Genomic DNA, 26,351 nt, shown 5'->3' with positions numbered 1-26,351 from the left:
AGGTAAGAAAAGGTACTGTTACTTTGCCTCTTTTTTTTCTTATATATATTTTCCATTTACTGTGCGATGTTTAGACAATAGTTAATTTTATCAAGATACACATGTATCTGCTTTGCGTGGATTTGCACTACTCGTGCCATGGTACCATTTACACGCCAATATCACGTGCTGTGTGATCACGTTGGGCATTCTGTTCAAGAAGCCAATATCAACCATTTTACATTTGTCTGACAAGTATCATCACAGCTTCTGTTCAACAACAGACTACTACAACAGTCATTACCATATTCACTGGTCCCATATTAAGTGTCTGCAGACTAACAAGAAAACCTCAGGAGATACAGCTATGTTTAAAAGACTAAACATTCAAGACTATGTATTTCCTCATATTTATTTTTTAACTGTATTTTTCTAAAACATATTAAAATAGAAAAGATGTTCATCTGATTCATCATACAAAGAAAATACCAATAACAAAATAAGTAATAAAATACTGAAATATATGAAAGCACCAAAACATTAAAATATTCATATTGGCAAAGACTCTTAAGAATATATTTCTTGCAATTTTACAATAAAGTGCTATTCAATCCACTCCAAATTAGGAATTGGTATTTTAACAGCATGGTTATTATTATCTTAAGGTTACAATTACTTCGTTACCTTTCTCAATAAGACAACAACCCACTTTGTTGGAAGCAAAGCATTTGAGTTGCATGCACATGAAAATAACCCGAGTAACAGTTTCATAATAAGCAGTGAATAATATAAATTGTCAACTCATTAGGAAAACAAAATACTGAGAAACAAACTGAACAGAAATGAGATTAAGGAAAAATTAAGAAAATGCAGATGTGGTAAAACATTGTATAAATTAAGAAAGGACAGAAGACTGTGCGCCAAACGTTTCTGTAATCTTGCTTTGTAAATGGTATTTTTTTTAGTAATTGCTGGTTTTTTTAGTTAATCTGTTTATTAATGCATTATTTTAAACTGCCCTTTTCTGTTTCCCAGAAATGATCCTAGATCAGCAACACACTGTAAGCAAAAAGACAGAAGCAGAGTATGACCTTTATTTTTCCTCAATAATTGTTTCTCATCTATTGAGGTCAGCAGACAAAACTAAATGATCTGTTACAAAGCCAATTTGTAGGAAAAATTAATTCTAGTAATGAAATTCTTTTAAGTTTTTAAATCTCTTTAAAAGTGAAAATCTTAAATGTATGAAAGATACCATCAGTCTCTTTTTAAGTTTTTATCATTTTAATATACATATTTTACAGCAATGAGTACAAAGAATTCTTGTCAGCAAAGTTCTCACTAGCTTCATTTGCCATTTCCACAACAGTTTCTGTGAAATGGCAGATATAATACTTTTATGTTGCCTTCTACACTATTTAATTCCTGATTTGACTGGCTTTATTCATAAATTCATCTGTAATTTAACCATATTGCACAACTCAGAGTAAGTTCTTACACTGACTACTTAATAGCCTTTTTATGAACCAATAATAGGCCATCACAGTCCAAAAGGCACTCCTTCTGCAATTTGAATACAAGTTCCTTTAACAAAAAAAAAAAATAGAAAAAAAAAGAATAGGAATAGTGTCTTGTCTGTACGTTACTTGGTAAGAAATATTTACAGTAACTTTGCATTCAGAAGAAGCAAAATAATAAGGAATTTAACCAATGAAAGCAGTGAGTCTGAATTACCAAAATAATTACTAACAAATATCTTCCTTTATATGTGCATGTACACAGATTATATAAAAAACCTGCCTGTACTACATAATGTCTGTAAGTTTTCCTGAATGAACAGATTAACCTTAGAATACACCAAGTCAACTGCTTATATCTTCTATGAGAGTAATTCAGAATGTAAGAATGAATATGATGAAAAGAAATGAAATATTGTATTTAAAGTAGTTGAATAAAGGAAAAAATATCTAAACAGCTTAAATATTGTATGTGGTTTCCTCCTTCCAGTTCAGTAGTTTTTATTGAGTTGTACAGTGAAAATAGGCCCTATCTCTACCATCTTCCTCATGCCCTATTCTAATTGTCAGCTTAGACAGTGATTTCAGTATTTTCATTTGCTGGTCATTCATTTCTTATATTTTTTTTTTCCCCAGCAAACTGTATCCTTGTTCATTGCTGTAGGCTCACAAACCTCATTTTGGCAGTTCCAGAATCTGACTGCAGCACTGCAACCTCTTCTACTCCAACACACCATGATAGGCAGCACCACATCCAGGGCACAGCAACTCTCTTTAGCTTCTCTGGGCAGATGCCAGGTAGAAGCAGAAGGCAGCAACAGTAACTGATAGCAAAGATAAAACAACTGACAACTGCTGGAACCAGAGGCACTGATTCATCTGCTCTTCAAGTCTTTTATTAATTTGCAGTAAACGAGTTAGCTGAAAATAGAACAGCTTCATTAAATTAGAATTACTGTGCATGAAAGCACTCAGAAATTTTGAGCTATTTAGGCATTAACTATAAGCACAGAAAAAAAAAAAAAAGACTTCTCACAGTGATCCCTCAGCAATACCTTTTCTATCACTACATACTTCAGGAATCTGTTCCATAAAGGAGCTTCAAATCTTAAGTTATGGGTAACCCATACAGCCTGTGTCAAGCAGGTGACATCTTTACACTAGGAAGCAAAAGATACCACTGAGGCTCACTGGTACCCCAGATCTGTACGTACGAAAGAGGAATGAGCAAACTGCATTGAAAGCAGCATTTTATTAAACCATTATCATTCAACAAAGTAATTAAATCACTATCACTGATTTAGTTACTTTCAATTGCTGACCTTTTCAAATAGTATAATTTACAACGTACCAAAAAAGTTCAGCAAAAATTCTTTTTATCTTATAATTTTGTTCAATATGCAGCACAAAGGAATACAGTAGTACCTGTATATGTAAATCTTCATTTGTTTTTGCTGGAACATTAAACGCATTGTCTTTTAATGTCAGAGAAGAAGGCTTACTGCTTTCTATGACATGGCACCTGAGCCTGTGAAAAAGGAACAAAAATGCACACTAAAAATCACAAATTTATTGCAACATTGTATAATTAATAGCAAACAGTCTATCTAACAGTTATTATATGCTCTTTATTATCTGTTCTGGTTGACTAATTTTTAAAATGACTATTGCAATGATAGCCTGAAAAGGCTTCCTCAGTTCACCAATGACATTTTGAAAGCTTTTGATCTAGAAAGCAAGAGTACAAATATCTGTGTGCTCAGTTAAAACATAACTTCACCTATGTTCCATCACTTTGGTCCTAGGGACATCTTTCCAGAACTGAGTCAGTTCTGGTGCACCTGCTCCAGAAGACTGATCCATTTCTGCTGCCATTATAAGGAAACGATCCTGCAGAGAAGCTGAAAAACCTGCCCTCAAAAAAGAAAAAAAACCCAAATCAACAAATGTGTGCCTAGATAAAATGACAATATTACAAAGAGTATAGAAGCATTTTGAAAGTGCTATAAAATGAGAGCTGGTTGATTGCAGGACACCAGATAGTGACCTACCAGAAATAAAAATAACGAAATCATTCTCTAAAGCTCAATAATTTTGATTACAGTTTTCCCAAAATTATATAGTTTTAACAGAACTAGTTTCATCTGAACAATTCAAGGGCAACCAGAATTTTATAAAGAATGCATTCACCAGCAAATTCACTTGTCCTTGCAGCAATTTAGGAAACTGAATCACTGCAGATAAACTCCCACTGTACTAGTGAACAGGAGAGACAGCTGCCAATCAGGCTTTTTGTTTTTTAAGACAAGAAACAGAATGGGCTGAAGATAACAGCTGCTCATGCCTAAGTGGAGTAGTAAATCAGTATGTGCAGTTACTGAAATGCTTCCTGACATCCATGCTTTTTTAACATACAGTAAGTAACATTCTCAAACAAGTGAAGCAAACATAGGTGTCAGTCAGTCTTAAACACTGGCGAGCACATACAAACATCAGTATCTAGAGCATCAGACTAGTAATAAAAGTTGTCCAGATTTCTTAAAAATGGTATTGTAAATTTTTACTTACCACCATGAAGAGAGACTATTATATCCAGTGATGTGCCAGGTTCACAGCTGCTGTTACTGGGTTTAACCCTGTATTTTTCAGGAGCAGTTGTTCTCACCTATAAACAAGGAATACCAAACAAACATAGAGTAAGTGTATGCACAAACTACAACTGCTTCATAAGCTCCCTCATTCTTTAATAACTAAATCCCCAAAAGCTTGAATATTAGGACAGGTCTCTAACATAATTTTGTAGGAGGAACAGGATTCTGGTATTTAACTTTCTCCTCCCTCTCAACCATTTTATCTTTCTTTTCTTGCATTTGCTATTTTTCCTTTGCATACATATTTAAAAACAGCCAAGAATATCAAGTGGACTACCCGTTATAATTTTAATACGAAAGATGGAAACTTTAGTCATTTCAGTGCGCAGAGAACACAAAAGATGGGAAAAAAACATATAAAGATGCAAGTCAACTCAGTATTTCTGAAGCAAACATAACTGCATTCATTCTTTTGATGTTGACATTTGCAAATGGATCTCCATCATTCTGGAGCATTACTGAATTTTTTCCAGCCAATATTTAAAAAGAATTCTAAAAAGATGACTTTGCCAAGCTCAAGCCTTTCTTCTTCAGGAAGTACTAAACTCTCACTAAAAAACTAACCATCACTATAGCTCTTTCCCAGTCAGTGCTCCAAAGATTTGTAATCCTGATTATACCCCTAGAGGTGGCACATTGTAGGCATAAATTCAGCCAGAAGATTTCTTTAATCTGCTTCAAACATCACAACAGAATAAAAAATCTTGTCTGTCTAGTGGGTTTAATAGCATTTCCTCTTCCTTAACAAGTAAAAATTACACATTTAGTAAAGCAAACCAAGCCACACATAAAACACTTACTTTAAAAGCCACTACGTTTTTAGTGACATTTGTGAGAACTATCAAACACTTTTTCTCTCCAGTTTCTTTGGATCCAAAATATAGCTCTTCTGCTGGGCTAACAGGAAATTTGATAAGAATTAGTTTCTTAAATTATCTTTACAACATATCACAGAAAAAACCTGACCACACCTACAGGAACATAAAATACTTTCAACCCTGCAGCTACAGTCAGTATAAACAGATTTTCATAAAACAAAGCTGTGAAAACACAATGCAGAAATTTTGTAGTGAAGCTCAGGGTTGACTCATGACAAGTGGAACTAGCTGCCTCAGCTGATTACTACCCTTGACTTCGCCCATCTGGAAAAGCATGACCAGCTGCAACAACAGGAAGAACCAACATAGAGTCAGCCACTGCATCTTAAGAGCACTGTGTTAAGGGAAAGCATTGTTGGTTTTAATTTATGCTAATTTTAAAGAATATAGGATGTCACAGACAGGGAGTAATTATCATCTTGTACATCTATCCCAGTACTGGATATCGTGCACTCATAAGAGGCAGATACCTGCAAGTGGCAATCATTTCAACCACTACAGCTAAATTCACTTGTACTTATGAGTCAGTCTTTGCATATTTGTGGTGTCACATGCATAAATAAAGTTACTGCTGGTTTTTAATATTCTTGTGCAATTAGGAGAGTCATGCATGAAATATTTTAAACCACATCAAACACAACTCATTTTGGATAAGCATTCAAATGAACACTACTAGGCAAAAGGTAGGGCATGCTCATTTAAGTTGAAAGGAAACTTGAGTAACAAGTCAAAACGCTTTCTTTCATTATGTCACATTAGGAGCATGCAGAGAACTGCTGCACTACATAGTACTACAGAACTGCAGATTCTTTTAATAGAAAAGCTTTTTCAAAAAATACGTTTTCCCTTGTCCTCTTTTTAGAATGCCAATTTCATGTTAGTTTGACCTCCTCCTCAAAAGACCTCCTTTTATAGTATGAATCTTTTCTTCTCTCACTTAAAACAAAGTAGTGTATTGGCTAAGAAGAAAAACCCTTGGTGCTGTAGGGCAAGCCTGAATGCCCATGCTGGAAGTGGATTCCAATGGTGACTGTGCACGTAGGGGGTGCTGATATTCTACAATGCAGTAGACAGTCCACATGACAAGAATACATATATTTTTTTTTTGGTGGGGAAGAAGGAAGTGTGCCAAATAAGGCAGAAACCAAGAAACTGAGGGGTTTAAAACAGCTTCATAGGGTAATTCTATCTCCTCATCCTCTCACTATTTTTCTCATTTCCAAATTCTCAATTTAAGTAACCAATGATCAGTAGGGACAGGAAGGATTGTATCTACAAAGTATTTTGGCTGTCTTAATATTGTACTACTGCACTGTGTGTTACAGCAATTGCAAGATAAACCATAAATGAGACAGGAAAATATTAACTAGCATCAAAACAAACCACAAAAACAGATCATTCTGCCAGAACCTGATCTTTCTTGTTCTACCACTGTGGCTATTGGTCAAAGAAAACAAAGGAAATAAAAAAAGGCTTGAGGGCCACTACTCTGTGACTTTTGTCTGTGAAATCAAGCAGTTCCACAGTGTTGGGGGTGAGTGAGGTGTAGCTAGCTGTTAGGAGGATGGGTTGTTCAAACAAACACCCAGGCTTTTTAATTTTCACAGAAACACTATTCTGATGTGTGTAATGTAACCACTTCACTTGTACTAGAAATTCTCGTTCCAAAAGACACCACATGAGCTAGTCTTTGCCAGACAGTGAAAGTAAATGGCTGCTTTGTGTTGTACCAAACAAAGTCATTTACTGGGGAGGAAAGGCAGAGGCCAGCCCTTCCTTGTGAGGTATGCAAGGCAAATACAACAGTGGTCTAAATGAGGGAGTCACTTCTGTGAGTGTGACTACAAACACAAATGAACACAAGGACCCAGCTTTGGTCCACAATTTCATGGTGCTAGAGCTGCAGTGCCTCAGCTTCCTGGTCAGGCTCCAGAGGCAGTGCTGGGATCAGCAAGGATGCAAGATAATCACAGTGGCAGAGCTTACAGTCACTGCAATAAGTGCCCACAACTGGTTATAAATGGCACTATTTGGTATCAGTTCAATCAACTTCAGTGTCCTAAGAATCACTGCAGGGAAATGAAAACTAGTTCCGGTTTCTACAGAGATATAGCATTGACAAAGAGCAACAACTGCACTCACGAGTCTACTTTAAAAACAAACCAAACAAAGACAATGGAGATACCAATATTTTATTTTCCATGACTGCAAGGCTACAAGTATTAACACCTTTATATTGACTAAGTTTGCTCTTCCATGTAGTTTACATGAACTGCAACCCTTATATTCAAGGGCAGCTTGAAATATTTTAAGAGAAAAAAAAAAGGTACGTTGGAGGGGGTTGGGTGTTAGTTTTGTTTGTTTGCAATTTTTTTTGTTGTCTGCTTATGATATTTGTCCCCTTTTCTTTTTTTAATAAAAAGTGGATGGAAGAAGACAGCTCCTTTTGTCATTGTCCCAGGAAATTTTTTACATCCTTTTAAAATCACAGTTTTGCTGTCTATGCCTTTGTCCTGCCATACAAGACACTACAGCTATACAGAGGAGGCTTTTCATTTCAAAATTAGGAAAAATTTACACATACAAAATCATTTTTAAGCTAATGAGCATGTCATTATTCAAATTCATTCCAAAACTAATTCATTATAGCATTTACAAAATTAGCTAAGAAATTACCTAAAAATTAGATATTTTCTTCATTCATCTAATAGCAAACTGTAAGTGAAAATAAAAGTTAACATCTAAATTAAATTCTAAACAAGCATCTTGACCTGAAGGGCAGTGAAAAGAAAAAGTGATATTGGCTAATTGATTTCTTTTTCCTAGTTTAATGATAAAAAGCAAATTAAATGCAAGATGTAAGCATCTTTGACAAAAACTTCTGGGCAGATGTGCCATTTATATAGAGCACTTTCCACACAAAATAAATTGGACCCATTCATTAAGTTTAAATGGTGCAAACTACTAGTGTAAACATTTATACCATCTTAAGGTAAAAGAATTCAAGCAAGATTTAACAGTGAATGTTGTCTTGGTAAACCATTGTTTTTTCTTAAGCCAATGCAATCAAACAAAAACCACTGCTCTCATTTACAGATAAGCATAGGTTTAACTAAGTCAAACGGTTTCTCAATATAAATGAAACATTTCTACAATTCTATGAAATGCACACTTATTAGTACAAAAAGCGTGCCTATGGTGACAAAAAGATTCGCTAAAATCACATAAAACCAGAAAAATCCTTTAAGGTTTGTAAAAATCAGTCTTAAAAAGATGCTTATAACTTGTTTTCCTCTAATAGTCTGAAAAAACAGTTTATTTTGAAAACCAACTATTCAGTACTCAAGTGTCCAAGGCACATTGTAAAAAAAATAAAAAACAAACAAACTCGAGGAAAATTATTATTACCTGATATGTAATAAAGGTCCTTTAAAAGTAGTTAATGCTTTCTTTGCATTTTTTGGTTTGACCTCTGTTTTGTCAGTTTCCTCTGATTTGGAAATGTGTTCTACAGAATTCATCTGAGTAAAAATGATAGTTACAATGATTAACTAGCAATCTGGATTACACACTACAGAATCATGCAGGTATTTCAAAGAATATGAGGAGGCTTATTTCAACAATTTACATATTACAGACCAAGCTTAATATGTATTCATTCACCGAAGCTGCTTGAAGTCCACTGAAGAAAGTGATTTGCTACAGAAGTTACATAACATAGTAAACATGCATGAAACAAAACTTCTGCTTTGTTTTTTCCCCATGTATTTTCCTCATGCCTAAGTTGGTTTTTGAAAACTGCAGACACACTAAGTTATAGTACTTCAAATGTTTAAGACTATAAAGCACTGGTATTATTCATCCACTGCAAAACTATTCAATTGAAACAGACGCCCCAATACAATCACTGCAACACTGAACAGAAAACGCAGTAGCAATTCCACACTTGATCACATTGCAGAGTTGCTAAACATATCTTCATTACTTTTAGATGAAACTCTGAAGTATTGCAGAACATAAAAGAAATAATGCTGATTGAATTGGTGCATCCAAAACTGCAGGTATCTTAGGTTCTGAGGGTTTTCCTCTATAACATTAAGAAAATACATGTCAGCAGGCCTGGACATCTTAGTACCACAGAAAAAAAAAAGAACTCTGGAACTCAGGTGCAGGAGGGAATGCAGAAGACTGAAAGAATTAGAGGTATCATGATTCAAGTTCAGCTGGCTGAAGAGTTTGCTTAGCCTCCTTTTTATTCCACTTAAAATACAGGGAAAAGACATGAAGAGAATTCAGTTCATGCAAGTTTTAAGTAGGGAAATAAGAAGAACTAAAATTTTATCTTCTTTACAAAAAGAAACCACACAGCAACCTTTTTTATAGTTATATAAAAGTTATAGTAAAAGGTTAGTGTCTATAGTGCACTAGTTATATGCTGAGCTTTGTTCTACAAAAATTACCAGAGGAAATATAACTATAGAACACAAAGGTGGAGGTATCTACTGCACAGGCACTTACTAACCAAGTTTATCACTCATGGTTCCCTGTACTCTGGAAAGACATAGGTTCTTCTATGGGATAAGAGGAGGCTTACATATATTAAATAAATCAGATGAATTCTTAGGGGACAAGAGTCTGCAAGCAAAGGCCTGTAGTATAGAAAAATGAAGATAATGATATCTCACAGATCACTTGAAACACACTAGTTTTGAAGGTGGTCTTACTAAAAATTTGAATATTTATATTTAGATATATAAATAGATATTAGTCAAGTAAAAGTAGTTAACTTGGAAATAAAAAAAGCCAACCATTCTGAGACAATAAGGGAGCATTTTTAAAAAACACATTTTAGAAAAGAATGTAACACTCAAGTGGCAAACAATGATGCACTTGCTGTAGAAGAAACAGCAAGTATTTTTAAATATGCAAACAGAAGAATTGAGTTTAAGGAAAACCACCTATTTTTTACAGAAACAGTACCAAAAACTGGATTTGATCTGAAATTTTAGAACTGTGTTATAGGTAAGGCCTTACAAGTGCCTTAAGGCTAATTGACACGTGATGAGCATAAAAGTCAATCACAGTTCACTGAAAAAATTGAGTAGCAACTTGATTACACTGTATAAACCAGAAAATAATTATTTGTTTCATGGTATTTCAAGAGTAAAAAGAGTAAAAAAAAAAAAAAAAGTAGAAAGCTAGGTCAGCCAGAAAAATTAAAAAACCCAAACACTGAGGCTTAATAAGCACCAAAGGCAACTCGCACACTGCTCGTATTTCTGCATCAGAGAATCATAGCTTGGAAAATACGCTACAAGCAAAAGAAGCTACTGAGTCTAGTGGTCAGAAAGTCACCACTGTTATGCAATGCTTCCTTTTGACCTTAAGGTCAGTGAAATTATCATTTTTCTTTTGAAAAGCTGGCCAAGCTGCAAAGAACAACTGGACTACTTAGTGAGCTGCATGTTTCAAATTATTCTGACAAACTTGGAACAGTAAATGTAACTGAAAGTGTAAGTATTCTACTCCATTAAACAGAAGTTTTGCAATTCATATTCCAAAATTAATTATGGCACTAAAGTGGTGAATTTCAGATTTTTCCTACTATTTTCACGAGCAAGATCCTCTGTGATTATCACTGCATATTCCTAAACATCACTTCATGTGAACTTGAAAAAAAAAGTAAAACAATGCCTTTATTTCTGGATAAACAACACTGCAGGAAGATTACGTTGTAAAACAGGACTGATGGAGTAGGAACACAATTTCTCCTGAGAATAAATGAAAACCTTTATACTTTGAGATTTTATCAATAATTTAAGAAAAAAATTAACATCCAATACAATATAAATATTTAACTTAATATTTTCTCATGTAAATACTGATTTAAGCAACTCAGAAACCTAGATGTATTTCAAGATGTACACCACTAAATATCCCAAGATTAAAAATAAACCAACTAGAAAAACATAACCTTTGAAAGCAGAAGAACAAATCCCTTTTTAATTTTACAATTCACTATGTTCCAAGAGATAGACTAAGTATTTGGTACACATTTTACACACTCTGAAGTATCAAACTTGTCCTAACAGACTAAGAGCCAAGGCTGAAATGCGAGTATAATTTTTCAGTTTTACTAGTTTCTTTTGTCAAATTGGAAGACAGAACAAAATGTTAAAAAGTTGAAACAAAGACAAATAACCAAAATGATATGCCTCTTGTCCCACTTCGCAACCATTTAGCTAGTCTTGCCTAAGTCTTCATAGATACCTTTTTCTGATTAAGATTTTGTGCTTCATTCAGCTCTCCCGTCTCCTTGGTGTCTGCATCTACCTCTTCTTTACTTTCATGCTCATCTTCATTAGTAATGGGTCCATTTTCACATAAAGGAGTTTGAAAATCATCATCAACCAATGGAGGATAACTGTACTTAAAAGAATCCTAAAAGATAAAGATTTTTAAAGGAACAGTTGGTTATTTAAGAGTGCGAGAAGTGCCTTCTTTAGGATTTTTCAAACAGAAATAGTATCAATTTTTTTTATTTCACATTACTTGTATGTTTCAATTATCCATTTTAAATTGTACCACTGTGCAGAAAGCTGACACTTACCAGTAGTTTTTATTTTGCCATCAATAGACAAATAAATACTGTCACCCAATGAAGCCAGTAAACTGGAACTGTTATTTATAGTTAGAGCAGAACTGCTGAAGCTGGTGTATCAAAAATCAGCATTTGGAGTCTTAATGCTGAAGTTCTCTTCCTAGTTCTAGAAGATGCGGTTTAAAACTTATGACAGCTATTTCTAAAAACATTCCAAAAGTGATGAACAACATCAGTTGTTCTTTGCATGCTAGTTTCATAATGGTCGTTTTAAAAAGGAAATAAAACCCAAAACCACAAAACAACCCCAAATAATCCCTGAACCTTAACCTAGTGTGTGGACCTTTAGCATATCCTCTGCAAGTCAGACCTCAGTCTTTGGAACGCCAAATCAACTTAAAGACCATATTTAAGACATCTGAGTAATGTTGAAGCAGTATATTAAAGTTCTCAATGACTACAGTAAAGGTATCTTTTCTATTAAAAGACCAGTAAAAAACAGTTTTTGCTAACTAGAAATTCTCTTAACATTCTCAAAACAGTTTTATCTAATGTTAGAAGCAGTGTTTAAACAGGCATCTCTGTTCCTACTGCATTTTCAAACAGTTTTAAACTTCAAGTAAACTGAATTAGTCTGGCAGCTTTTCCAGTGGGAAAAAACCCTAACATAGCTTTGATCCTGTGAGGCAGACTTGAGCAATGCCCACAGTTCCAAAACTATGTATCCAGCAGGGAGTTACAAAGGTGTTCCAAGAGAGCTCTCCACAAGCAAGTACATTTTCTCAAAACAAGGAATAATGTGAGGTTGAGGGAAAAAAAGGGAAAAATCGTACATGGGACCACTCAAAGAAACTACAAACAAAACAGCATACTTCCTTATCATCTATAATCAAGGTGTAGATCTCCTATTCTTCAGGCTGTAGCAACAAAGACCTTTAGGTCAATGAAACAGGTATCCACTGGCTCAAACAATATCCTATTAAGGACTTGAAGGACAAGCTTTAAGCATCAGTTACAGACTAATCCACTATTAGAAGAAAAGACTCCAGATTGTTAGAAATACTGCAGCAGTCTTCCAGAATACTGGCACCCCCCATTTGCAAATACAAGACAAATATCCAGCTGCACCCAGGCCAAACTGATAAAAAGCCTTTTTACTCCCTTCTAGCATGTGATGAAAGGCATATGACCAAGTGACCTTAATAAAGGGAAGTTAATTTTGCTGCACACTCCACTTGGCCTCATTAATCCCTGATACTGGATTGCTTCAGCAGCTCAACTCTCATCACTGGGGTAACTCAAAGTCACAGCCCGTAAGTTTCAGTGACATGGGTTTATCTGTTAACAGGGTAAAAATCTCAGACAAGTAAACAAGATAGATTTATCCCATGCAAAATGTTAGTCACGTCTATATGTTAGCCATGATACATAAAAGAACACAAGCTATGGGCTATTAATTCAGATACCCAGGTGAAGAGCACAGCATTCTAGTTGCACACATTGTTCAATACTGGCACCAGTAGTATCTTGATCAATCCATCCTTGTTAAATCCATCTTCTGACAAAGGGCAAAACCACAAACTAAAACCCTACTGTGTGTACATGTCCTGTATGAGGGTATACACTGTATGTACATTAGTCTTGCATAAAATGTTATTGAAGAGGCAATGAATCTTCCCGGTCATTCAGAAGTGTGTATGCCTTAAGAACTGGACTGTTCCATCATCCATATCAACTGGAAATGGTAGAATGTGGGATACAATAGATTAGGAAACTAGGAAAACACTGAGTATACATTTATCAGTAATGAAAACCATTAGCAGACGGCTCTTGAGCACCTAACCTTAACTTTCCAGACTGGTTAACATTAGCTTGCTGCTAGATCTGTTTTGAGCACCTCTATGCACTATGGACAATAACAACTCAAAGCCAGGTACATTGTGTGTTGCATGTATGGATTAGCAGTATGGTAATAGCCACAGTCCTGGTGAGGACTTGAATGAAACTTAGATTTATATTCCTAAGTCCTTCAAAATCCAAGTTTGTTTTTCCTAATTAGCGTTAATTCTTTTGATACCAGACAGATACCTTTGTCCACCAGTTGTCTAAAATCAAGCGTGCAATATTCCTCCTTTCTCAGCTGGTTGACAGCCAATTGAAGAATTTTAAAACTAAGGAAAGTCTCTGATTCATCTTTTGAGTGATGCTGAGTTAAAACAAAACATACTTAAAGATAACTTCGCTGAGACACTGAAGCTTGGAGGCTTCCAATAGAGACAAAGAAGAGCTCCTTTAATTAACATAAAGTAATCACTGAGTCCAAGTTCAACATTATTCATTCTATTTCCAAAATGGATTTTTCTTTGTTACTTCCAAAACTAGTCTCTAACATTCTTCCGGGATACCTAGACTCCACTGCACTTATGTTCTTGGTATCTCCCCAAAGTAACCAGCCAAAAGACCTGCTCCACTAGTTGCTTACATCTGGTAAGACCTGGCTCTTTAAAGATGGATCCTACTAGGGGACAGAGCAGAAAGAGGATGAGAGTCTTATGGCTACTGCATTGAATGCAAAGGATGCACAGATATGTTGGGCTCTTCAGCCGCATTATGGTAGTTGCAAATATGAAGATCTGTTACTAAACACGTGGAAATCAAAGATGACAGAAAGAGAATTGGAAGGAGGCAAAAAGCCCAAACCCTCACAAACAAAACCAAACACTTTAGTGGAGAATTTGTGGCAAGGGAATCAATTTGTGCAGGTCAGATATTGTGTTTAAAAAAAGCCAGGCCTGACAACACTAATAATGAAGAATGTACTCTATCTAGTTGCCTTAAGAGGAGCCAAGGTTAATCACATCAAGAAAAGTTAAATTCTGAGAAAAGGTCATTAAGTTTCCTGTTGTCTGGTCACTGAAAAATTCCTTGCCGTTGAGAGCTGCAAAAATCCTGCTTTAGTGTATACACTGAAAACATCTTCCAAAGAAAGATCAGGAGTACAATTTCTGGAGTCTCAGTATTAGCTAACAATTCTTCCAAATTATGACAGGTTAACAGTTCAAAACACCCATTGAGTAGCTAAATAACAGCCACTCAGTAGTTAGACAAAGTATGTGCTGGTTCAAAATACAGAGCTTTTATTATGCAGAGATACAGCTGTTTTTCTGAAATTGCCAAAACCCCTGGAGTCAAGCAACTTTACTTCTATTCTTTATTTCTGCCACTGGAACTTATTATCCCAGACAAATGGTTTGGATAAGATGCCTCCATGACTAGGAAAGTTGTTAATGCTCTCAGAAGATGGGCAATGCAGAGCCAACTTGATCAACAATCACTAACTGGCAGTGAGACCTTTCAGGACCAAGGTAGGATTAGGGATAACTAAGATTGTGTGCTCAGTCAGATGCTTCACAAGAATATTTAGCAAAGCCATAAATTCTTTCTTTAAAGACATTACTCTAAGGTAAGATGGTCTAAAAAGCAGACTGGAGATATTGAGCTCCAAGGATGAAAAAAACCTGCCCCTCTATTGCAACAATAGGACAATACTATAGCAGTCAAGCCCAGAATCACTAATAAACACCATCCAATTCCTTACTGAAGCCACTTCAGACATCATCAGCTCTTTCCTCAATACCCACTCCTGAAGTATTGCTGAAGTACAGCAATTTCAGCTTTCTTCCACATGAGAAAGTTCTTATATAAGACTGGGGAGTTTGGACAGCAATTTTTCACAGAGAAAAAGGTTATCTTTTCTTCAAAAATCTCATGCAAAAGCATTTTTCAGAGGCTATTAATCTCAGTCAAATAAAAAGGCAAGGTAATTCCCAAGGTGATATTCTTTTATATTCCCAAAAAAAGTTTCATATGTTCTGACCACCTGAACTTTCCCCTGAATTTATATACAAAGGAAGATAGCCTTTCCTACTATTGCTGAAACAACCATCCTTTTCTCCATATTGTTACTGCCATAACATCAAAAATACTTCAGAAAAGAAACTGTCGAAAAAGAACAATTAAAAGTAACTCCCCTGCAGTGGGCTTATTCTGCTACCATAATTGCCCTCTAAAAACTTTAAAGGAAAAACATCCTTTTTCTGCAAATTCTATTATAAAGATTATGCAAACTAATCTACTAGATTATGCAAACTAATCTACTAGCTTTGTCAAAAGTGAAACCTGTTGTGCAACATGCTTGTGCTGTTATGCTCTTTAGATTGCACTGGAATGGGATTCTGGTTCTGCTAAAGTGATACTGCCTGTACCATACACTTTGGAGCTCTACTACACTCTTTAAAAAGAATCTTCTTTAACCATGTCTTAAAATGGAGACAACAAAGAACAACTGTAATATAACTGTCTTTAGTGAATCATAGCTTTAGAGCAGGACAACAACTCTCAGAGGGCCATGAAACCTACTTTCTGTTCATAGAACTTGTTTAATAAACCAGCATTACCTCTAATTCATCAGGTAGGAAAAAAATAGAAGGAAGAAAGCATTTAAAATATATTTTTTTAAAAGGTCTGAAAAACTATGTGGTTTCCAGTGACTTGTAAGCAGATAAATGATTCAGAAAAATTATTTCTGTTTAAGACTGCCAGATGCCAAATTCTTATGAAGTTAACCTATTTTATATTTTCAAATTATCATTGGCAAAACAATTTCAAGACATTTCACATCTGTGAAGTGCCAACTCTCAACCCCACATATGGAATTTATATAGGTGTCTCAATTGATCACAAAAGGGGCATGAAATGTTAATATACTCACAGTTCCACCCATGTGAGGTGGCAGATACTCTCCACTGATGTATTCCTGTACATCACTCTTGTTTGTGAACTTTAACATGCTTATTGCATCTGGGCCAAGCCAACCCTTCACGATTTTAAAAGCAGCTTAAAGACAAAACAAAACAAAATAACCAAAGGGTATACATAAGTTATCAGCAAAGGCGTTTTTTTGGGTTTCTTTATTATTTTTTGTAGGATTTTTTTTCTCTGTATTGGTAGATCTTACACAACACAAGTGAGCTACATCCTTAAGATAGTTTTCAGAGCAGGTTCTGTACTTTTATAATGGGGATAAACAGTGTAAGGAAAAGAGTATTTACAGAGAAGATGGAAAAAGTACCTTTGATTTAATAACTGACAGATTTGTTGTCTTGGAATTTAGCCCAGGAAGTACCGACAGGATAAAACCAATTGTATTTCCAAATCTGACTGAGACAGGTTAGGAAAAATAAGTATACACTCTTCCTATCTGAAATGTTTTGTTGATTTAAAGGACACTTGTTTAGATCTACAAAGTATTTTCAAACACCATTGTTATTTCAATGATGGTAAAACATGAATATACAATAAAATATATAGGATTCCTTAAAGGATTTGAGTTGAAAACATTTAAGGAATAGACTAGTTTTCAAAGTCTCCCAGCCTTTAAAAACAACACAATGAATATGGATTCCATTTAAAGTATGATCCAAAATGCAATGCTAGAAGGAAAAATAAAAAGTAAGCAATCTTCAAATTGACAGATTGAAAGATCCATGCTTAACAAATGCCACCTTTCATCTGTATCTACACAAAGCAGGAAAAATGCTTCCTATTTATGTCTCTACATTTTAAGAGTTATCACAATCTGAAAAGAAAGAAACAAACAACAACTTACCGTTCATTATCCATGGCATTTCAAATATTACTATCTTGGCTGAAAAAAAAAAATAAAATCTGAATGCCAAGTGTTAGGCATTTCTCTGTTTAAGAGTAAGCACAGCAATAATATTAATGTAAAAAGCCAATATTCACTTCAGACACCTCCACGTTCCCTTCTCTGTAAAAGCAATTCGTATAATTGTTTTTAAGTTGTATAAGCCTATTGCTATTACTATATAAAAACAATGGCTGTTCGCTTGGAAAACAGATAATAAAATTCTAAGTTCCATACTGTTTATATACTTCCTGGGATATTACTTTTCTGACATAATGTTACTAATAACTAATCTCTCAAGTAAGGCAAAGAAAGGCAAGATCTCAACCTGACCTAGAAAAGCAACTACTGAACAGGAAAAAGTTTAACTGGTATATTCAGCACCACTTCTTCACAAAGAAACAAATACTGTGAATCCTTGTAAATCCATTTTCTCCAAATATTCCTTGTTTTAGCATATAAGTTTGAAAATACTTGGAAGTGTTCCAAAATTTTTCTCTTGAATGTCAAAAAAAGAAAAACAATGTTGCACTTGCCTTGATATTTGATCAAGGTTTTCAACTTTGATCAGCAAGCTGAAATCTAATATTCAAAGTTTAAGCAGTTTCTGTACAGAATTTCAATATTCAAACATTTTCACCTAAAATTTGTAACATATTTAAGATGAGTTAGCAAAAGCTACTCCATGTTTGCCTATCCATAAAAAAATTAGCAGGCAAGTAAGCTGGGTTATCCAAGTGTGCACACAAACATGCCTTACTTATTTTCAGAATAAGCCATTGCTCCCTCAAATTTTTTATAGCTATTCATTCTTCATCCCCTGAAGAATTCTAAAGGATACAAACTGTCATGCAGGTTTGTAAAGCTTCTACCCAAGTACCAACAAGCAAAGGAATTAACAGGCCAATTCATTTCTAACATATCTTTATACTAATTTTTAATATATAAAAATATATTAGATTATTACTTCATAAAAAGTTGATTTTTGATGAATGCAAAATTTATTTACAAAGTTGTGCTGACTTATGGACACAAAAATATTCTGACTCTGTAACATCCACATGTTCCATGTAGTTACCCCAGAAAGAACATGCAAAAACCTTAGTCTCCCCTATCTTCTGTTATAAGAGCATTTCATAATATGACAGAAGTCTACAATGTTAATATTTAATATAGAATACTTACTGAGGAAGTTTGGGTAATAATCTGTAAAACAGTTGACAATAAACCGAACAAAATCCAAATCCTAAAGTAAAATCACAGCATAAATGCAATGTTATTCAAAACATTAAAAATACAGGCTTAGTTAAGAATACCACAAGATACTTATATTGTAATCAAACATATGCTAATTTTACACATACTACAAACATCAAAATGCAATGCAGTGCTTTTCACTTAATTAAACTGCTGCAGGATTGTGGCCAAACTTAGCTTTAGGACCTAGGAAAGAAGTCAGACTTATGATCGGAGCAATAACTTAAGTATCTAAACTACTGCAGAGTATCAATATGAGTTAAGATGTGCAGGAAAGGTAAACCTTGAGCACTAAGATAATCTGTCAAGCTTCTCTGAAGTATTATATGGAAAAGCACTAAATATACCAAAACTTCCCTCCAATAGTTGTCTCACATTATTCAATATACTACTGCACTCAGGGGAATATTTCCAAAGGGGAAAAAACCCCCCAGTTTTCATTTAAAGAGGATTTTTTGTTTCAGTATTTGTGGTATGCAGAGAAATTGTGGGCAGACACTTTCAGAAATAGTACAAAACATTTCTGACTGGGAATCCAAAGACTGTTGTAACAGCAAAAATGCTATGGAGAATGGGCTCCTAGAATGATGTAAACATACTGTTAAAACATTTGTGGACAGGGTGAAAAAAACCCCAAAATACTATGTAAGAAGACAAGTCACAACTCAAAAGCTTTATCAGTAGCTTCAGTAACTAGAAACTAACTGATAGTTTGGCATCTTTAGAGGCAAAAGGTAGCCTCTAGCAGAGGCATTTATCTCAACTGTCTGTTGCTTATACTAAATGCAGTATCTTTCATTTAACAGCATAAACACAGTGATGGATTCCAAAGTAATGACTAGAATCTTCATTAACAAGGATGCTGCTTTCTATCAGTTTAGCAGAAGGATAGATACAGTATTTCGATGAAAGCCTGGAATTAGAAGTACAGATTTCACAGACCATTCAATAACTGCACTTATTCTAGTTACCTGACATGGTGCAACACGGCGTGAGCTATTAGAATTATCAGCTGCATACCAGTGATAAAAACCAACATAGTAGGTGTCCATAGGAATGGAACAAAAGAGGCACACTCTGGAAAAGAACTCGGAAATCCCAGTTCTTTTAACATAAAACTTAACTGCTCTACATGCCTACAAACAGCCATTAAAAATATTCCTGTTCTGTGATAAATGTACCAACTGTAAAACAAGACTGTACAGTGAGACACTTAAGGACAGTGCTGTGCTTAGGGACAGCACTTGCTGAGATTGTGCCTCTGGGATTCTCAAAGACACTGGAAAGAAGTTGCTTCAAAATATAGTCCATAAAAGCTAAATCAAATTGATCTTTCACATCAAAGAAATTATTACAGTCCTTTATTCTTGTTATACAAAACCACAGCTCCAGTATTACCCTTAGGAGCATGGATAGACAGCTCTCGCAGCACTGAGTAAGAACAATGATCCTCCCTTTCAAAGTATTTATTTAGGGCCTTGAGGGAAAGCCATACAAGTCCTGGCTGAGGTCACTTGGTCTGTTCAGCCTCAAGAAGAGGAGACTGAGGAGAGACCTTATTGCAGTCTACAACTTCCTCATGAGGGAAAGTAGAGGAGCAGGCACTCATCTCTTCTCTGTGGTGACCAGTGACAGAACCCAAGGGAACGGCCTGAAGTTATGGCAGGGGAGGTTTAGGTTGGATACTAGAAAAAAGGTTCTTCATCCAGAACGTTGGGCACTGGAACAGGCTCCCCAGAGAACTGGTCACAGCACCTGACAGAGTTAACAAAGCGTTTGGATGATACTCTCAGGCACGTGGTGTGACTCTTGGGGATGGTCCTGTGCAGGGCTCAGGGTTGGACTCTATGATCCTTGTGGGTCCCTTCCAACTCAGCATATTCTGTGATTCTGTGATTTATCAAAATATCTTCTCATAAGCTTTTGACCCTGTGTTGCACAGCTGCAAGGTCTTAATGCAACACTAAGTATCCTGCCTGCAAAAGGTAGAAAAGTTTTTGGCTTTTTTGTTGTTTGTTTTGTTTTCTTATATCCAAATGCATTCTTGCCATACCAACCAACCAACCAACCAAAAAAAAAAAAAAAGAAAGAACAAGATACAAGTTTTAGCCATTTCTGTAATAACAGGACAGCATGGTATTTGGTAAGAAAAATGTCAATATTCTACAGAAATACCATTTTTTTGACCTATAGACAAGCCATGAGATTTTTAGTTATTAGAATAAATCTGTAAATCTGTAATGAAAGGCACAATCTCCATCTTTCAAGTTAAAACAGCTTAGATTCAGCTCAATCACCAAACTAAAAGCAAAGTTTTTCATGCGTTGCAGAAGACAAAGTTTAATATGTAACAAAATATTTTGGAAACTGCTCATGCCATGGAAAAAAGCCCAACATAACACTAATGATAACAATCGTAACATTATTTAGATGTCAAGGACTGTACAGGGACTTCCCCTTTTCTGGGAACATAGGTTAAATAATTAAAAAAGCAATCAGGAAAAGGCAATAAAAATACTTACTATGTGACTGATTCCAGTTTCAGCCATGTCAAATACCACTGTTAAGGGCTTTCCATGATCTCTTTTGGCATAATGTTCTAACCAAAATGCTACCAGTTTCTTTTTGTCAAGTTGCTGTTTAGGATCTCTTGTATGATGTTTCACTTTGAACCAAACTTGGAGAAGAACACACAAAAATTGAAACAACAGATCCAAACCAAGAGAAAACATTATGCAAATAACTATACAGGACCCAGTGAAATTTATTAACACCTCTGAGTTTGCCTTCTACATTTCTACTCATTTTGTGGCTACTGAACAGCCAGAAAAACAACTGCCTACCTCTCCACATACCCCCCTTGCCTTCCTCACATTTTTATAAATCCAACTTTTCAAAAACTGAAAATACAAAGAATTACATCCCAGAAGAAACTTAAGTATAAAAATACCTTTCATGCATTTAAAGACTACTTATCTAGATTATAATTTCATAATTTCAAATTAAATCACGTGGTCCTAAGACATAACATTATGTTCAGCATGTATTTTATGTGCTGTTGTAAAATTTATGTTTCTTCTTCTGTTTAGGTTTTTTACATAAATAGCCTTACAATTCTGTTAGACTGCAGTGGTTCCCTTTCTGAATTGTCCTTGCAGGCAGTTGCTGACTATTATTGTTCTTGTTATTACAGTTTTACATTATGTATTTTTTGACACTGTATCACTCTTACATTTAGACTTAAAGACAGCATCCACAGTAATTAATCAACTCCTGGAAGTTAGTATTAAAAAAAAAAAGTTAACATCAGAAATTTCCCACCATCCATCCCTTCTCTGTGGAGAAAAGAGGTCCCTTGTGTCACAAGCTCCAAGTCTGCATCCAGCTCTGTTAACAGAGCTCTGGGTGAATTCATATTGGGAATCATGGAATTCATCTTCATTACAGATGCCAGAGGAGGGTCAGAATCCCAACCTGGACTTTAGGGTTGCTTAGATCACAGGTCTCTTGGTTCAAGACTACTTCTGATTAGAATTTATTACTTTCAGGAGAGCAATCTTCATGTAATAGCTGAGGAGTTTTTTTCCTTACTGTATTGGTACAGTATCTTTTATTACATTAGGAGGTGAAAGTTATGGCATGGGGTACCTTGTTTAGGAAAATGTCCTATAAATAAAACAGTCATGGGTATATGCAGTATAGAGCAGAACTTGGTTAGTTAGTCATGAATTTACTCATTCCTCTGAGCTATTTTATAATTTGCCCGTGCTTCAGTTTTAATATTAATACTTTAGCTGGTGATCCCCGGTCAGGGAATTCCCCCGGGCAGATGGAGCCTGTTAGCCCTGTGAGGCCATCCATCTAAGAGAAGGTCACTCTAAACAAACCTACGTCCTGAGGACCTCACTGCCATTGTCCAAGCTCGCTTGGCCCCAGCAGATGAACCTTAGGATTAAAGGGTGGGCTCAGTTCAGCGCATGCTGTGTCTCACCTAAAAAATCCATTGCGCAGGCTGGAAAGGTAAAAGACCTTTCCCAAATCTTCGTTCGCGAAGACTGGCCATACATATACAGGTTTTCTACAGCATCGTACTTGATGTGTTTTGAAAAACTACTTATATATGCATTATGAATTATATAAAAAGCAACTGATCTTTCTAAAATAAACTGGAAAATTCCAAAAGCTGAGCAATATTGTCTAAATGAAAGCCCAATACATATTCACCTGGAATAAAACTAGATGAGTCATACAGAGACTTGTTTTTCACAAAAAAGCCCACAAGCATAATTCAAAGTTACAGGCTTTATAAAAATGTCTGAGACCAAATTATTGATTATACAGTGAAGTGATAAAAGAAATATTTGGGGCAGTAATGTGAAGAGCAGCTTTATTATATCAAAATTAGACAAGCCGGAAAGTAATTTAGGTACACTCTTAATATTATTCTCCTTGAAACTTAGAAAGTATCAGTGAAAAAAACAGATTTCGTCTCCATGTCTTTTACTTCCAATTGCAAAAATGAAACAAAAAAAAGTCATGTAAAGAAGACAACATTTTAACATTTAAACAGTATACTAACTAGACTATAATCAAAAATTTTAAGAGAAACCCCTATTTAAACAGAACATACACTGAATTATTATATTAGTCTTTAAAACATGCTAACAATCCAATCTTTTACAGCAATGACTGTATTTCTGGAATTATAAACCAGCCCTTGTAAAAAAGGGAAAAACAAAATTTCAGATTTAAATTTTTGGTTCCCCACCCCCAAGGTTCAAGATGAGTTCAAGGTTCATGAGGCTTGGAAAGTGATTTGTTTAAAATGCCTTTTTTGCCTCACAGGATTTAAGCTTAATTAAAAGTAAATACGTGAGATGTTACAACAGATTTATTTATACAAAATAATACTGACCACCTATTATACACAATTTAAAAAAATCAGGAGTATTTCAGGCAATATTTACTGCATGCCTACAAATTTTACTGTTTCATTACTACAAGTTAATCACACAACTTCAAAGTTCATTCTCCAACAATTCTCAGCTGTACATGCTGTTTCTGAACATTCCATTGACATAAAGGAAAAAAAAAATCAACAACAAAACAAGAAAACCATTGCAGACCTTCCTGTGAACCACTACAAGTATAAAAGAATGTGAGCTGCTAGAAGAGCACTGACAATGCACTACAATAAGGAACATTTATACTGGCCGTATACTCACCACAGTGGATACAAAAACGATGAGCTTACACAGGAAAGTTAAAAACTGCATTATAAATAGGATGAAGGTTTATGATTTTTTGAAACTGCTGACAAAGTTTACCCATTCCCTTTCTGTGATCCAAAGAAATACTCCAGGCTACTAACTTACCATTTTTAGTAAAAACAACTGCCAATATGTACCTACTTCTGTTCTTAAGAGATTTATTTTTCAAAAAGATGTTAAAATGCCACAAACAAAATCATGATGAATGACTCAAATTATAGTCTGTATAACTTACATAATTTATAGCCCTCTTTATCGTATCCGTGCAGGAAGAGAGCACCAATTTCAAATAACCATTTTGGAAGGACAGATTCTGACAAGTCTGCAAAGCCAAATGAAATATTATTTCAGTAACTGTATTAATCACATTGTAACTTAACATGTTAAGTCTCTAAAAATGCAAAGATCTAGCTACAAAATATAAAAATATCTTTATAAATTACTTTCTGAGGCCTTTAGTAAAGCAAATATTGAGATCATTTGAAATCTCACCTATCTTCTTCTACTCACACTATAGAGTAGGATCTATTTACTGAGAAATAAGAATAAAATAATCTATGTAAGAAAAAAATGCTGCAAATATTTATTTTGCTCATATTTGCAGCCCTCCTCCCCTCGCTCTAACTTTTAATTCAGATTGTGAAGTCCTGTAGATAGAGTTCACCTTCAAAACATTCTCACAGCACAAAAATGAGATCTTTTCTACTTTGTGTGCCAGAGTAGTGCTATTACAATGAACAAGAGAGCCCTGTTTGCTGTGGGGGGTTTGTTGTTTGGGTTTTTTTAGGACTCCACTCAAGTAAATGTGAGGAGACAAAACAAGATAGATGAGTAAGAACTAAAACCAAACCAAAAAAAAAAAAAAAAAAAAAAAAAAGCTTGCAAGACCTTTAAGAGATGCTTAATGAAACTACATACAGAAGTCAGTTGTATTTCCATAGGAAAGCAACACACAGCTTCAAAATCATTATATGAACATAGCTTACCATTAACTGTATATTCTTTCCTCCACTGAAAGCTTTCATCAATCATCTTTAAAGTATCATCCACAACATCATGACGCCAAATCAGATAGTTTTCAACCCATTTATCATCTTGCTGAAGTCTTTCCACATCTCTAGGATCATATTTATCCGATTTATCTAGCAAATAAATAAATAAATTAGTGTAAGAACATAGCATTTGCTAGAAAAACATGAAGAGATTTGCCAAGTGTATATATATGAAGTATCTACTAGGTACATAGGATTTCTTTTGCAGTTTCAAATTTAAGCAAACAAGGTAGAGCATAATAAATTGATTAAAACCTGCTGTGATGCTATTTAGGGACACTACAAGATTACTCTCACTAGAAAAACATTTTCAGTGATTCCTATTCAAAGAAAAAAACATTAGAAAACAAGAAGGTGCCTGGTGTAATTTTCCTAAAACCAGTTTTTTGTAATTAACATGAATTATTATATAGTCTAAGAATCTCTGTACTGATGAATGTGTATATTAGGCATCACTAGCTCACACTTACAGGCATCAGCTTGTCAGACAATAAATGTTAAAATTACTATTTTTGACCATGCGGTATACATAACTGCAATAAACAAAATTGTTTTCTTTAAAAAAATTGCACTGTTTCCACTTTTTATAAATTGTTATCCTACCAAACACAAACTACATGGAACTCTAGAGCAGTATAAAAGCCCCTAAGACTTAAACTCTTCTTGCACCACACTAGCAACAGGATAACAGCTTTAGGAAATACTTCAGATGAAATAGGAGTTGTTGCTGCTCTTTTTCTTAATTTTTTAACAGGGAAGCTTGTAAAATACAAATGCCCAAGTGGACCTATTCCTATTGTAGATATGCTTAAACAAACGCTCAGTTTTTAAAACAATGCTCCTCTGTCTGAGAAATTGGTATAAACAGAATGTAAATCACAAGCCCATGATAGAAACAGGCTTCTGAATGCAACAGACACTGATACACATCTCTTTGCTAACTACTTTTAAATGTGTCCATCCACTAAGAGTTATTATAGTTGCACTCCCTCAGCACATCTCTTCACACCTGACTGCTTCTCACATACATTATCTACTGGGTTCCTTCTTTATTAGGTTTCAAATTTCTCCTTCCCTTGATCCCATCCCACTACCTTACCTTGTTCCTTAGACTAGCCTAGAGTTAAATCATGCTTTCCTTAACCTAAGTCTCCTGCTTGCTCCTCTCTGCCCAAAAGCCTGCAATCCACTAAAACCTCTGTAACTACTTAAGTTCCTTCTCTCATCATTTCTATACTTGCACAAGACAGCTGATTCCCTAAAGTCTGACTAAGCCCAGTAAAGGGATCACTTAGCATAAGACTGAAGTGCTTAACTTCCCTGTGGCTCTAGGTCAACAACAGATGGATTGCAAAATTTCTGGGTATGAAATGTATAGTCTCAACTGTTCATTTGAAATTTTATTATTCCCCCAATGATTTAGGGTGTGGACACAGAAA

General features: G+C 35.0%; 1 protein-coding gene across 2 annotated transcripts in view; it reads right to left on the bottom strand.

Annotated features, from left to right (window-relative positions):
- Positions 1-1,466: 1,466 nt before the first annotated feature.
- MOSPD2 (motile sperm domain containing 2) overlaps positions 1,467-26,351 on the bottom strand; it is a 33,015-nt gene continuing 8,130 nt past the window's right edge. For both annotated transcript variants that reach the window (XM_027689067.1, XM_027689068.1), the window contains exons 3-15: positions 24,847-25,002; positions 24,096-24,182; positions 21,113-21,267; positions 18,519-18,579; positions 17,295-17,333; positions 16,398-16,522; positions 11,296-11,466; positions 8,434-8,546; positions 4,948-5,044; positions 4,065-4,161; positions 3,277-3,406; positions 2,922-3,024; positions 1,467-2,417 (exon numbers count right to left, since the gene is read on the bottom strand). In XM_027689067.1, the coding sequence (XP_027544868.1) occupies positions 2,271-2,417; positions 2,922-3,024; positions 3,277-3,406; positions 4,065-4,161; positions 4,948-5,044; positions 8,434-8,546; positions 11,296-11,466; positions 16,398-16,522; positions 17,295-17,333; positions 18,519-18,579; positions 21,113-21,267; positions 24,096-24,182; positions 24,847-25,002 (1,481 nt within the window). In that variant the 3' untranslated portion in view covers positions 1,467-2,270. The remainder of the gene's footprint in view (positions 2,418-2,921; positions 3,025-3,276; positions 3,407-4,064; positions 4,162-4,947; positions 5,045-8,433; positions 8,547-11,295; positions 11,467-16,397; positions 16,523-17,294; positions 17,334-18,518; positions 18,580-21,112; positions 21,268-24,095; positions 24,183-24,846; positions 25,003-26,351) is intronic.

Source organism: Neopelma chrysocephalum, unplaced genomic scaffold (assembly GCF_003984885.1).
Source record: "Neopelma chrysocephalum unplaced genomic scaffold, ASM398488v2 Primary Assembly neopelma1_76, whole genome shotgun sequence".
NCBI lineage: Eukaryota > Metazoa > Chordata > Aves > Passeriformes > Pipridae > Neopelma > Neopelma chrysocephalum.
This window is presented reverse-complemented; position numbering and strand designations above follow the sequence as displayed.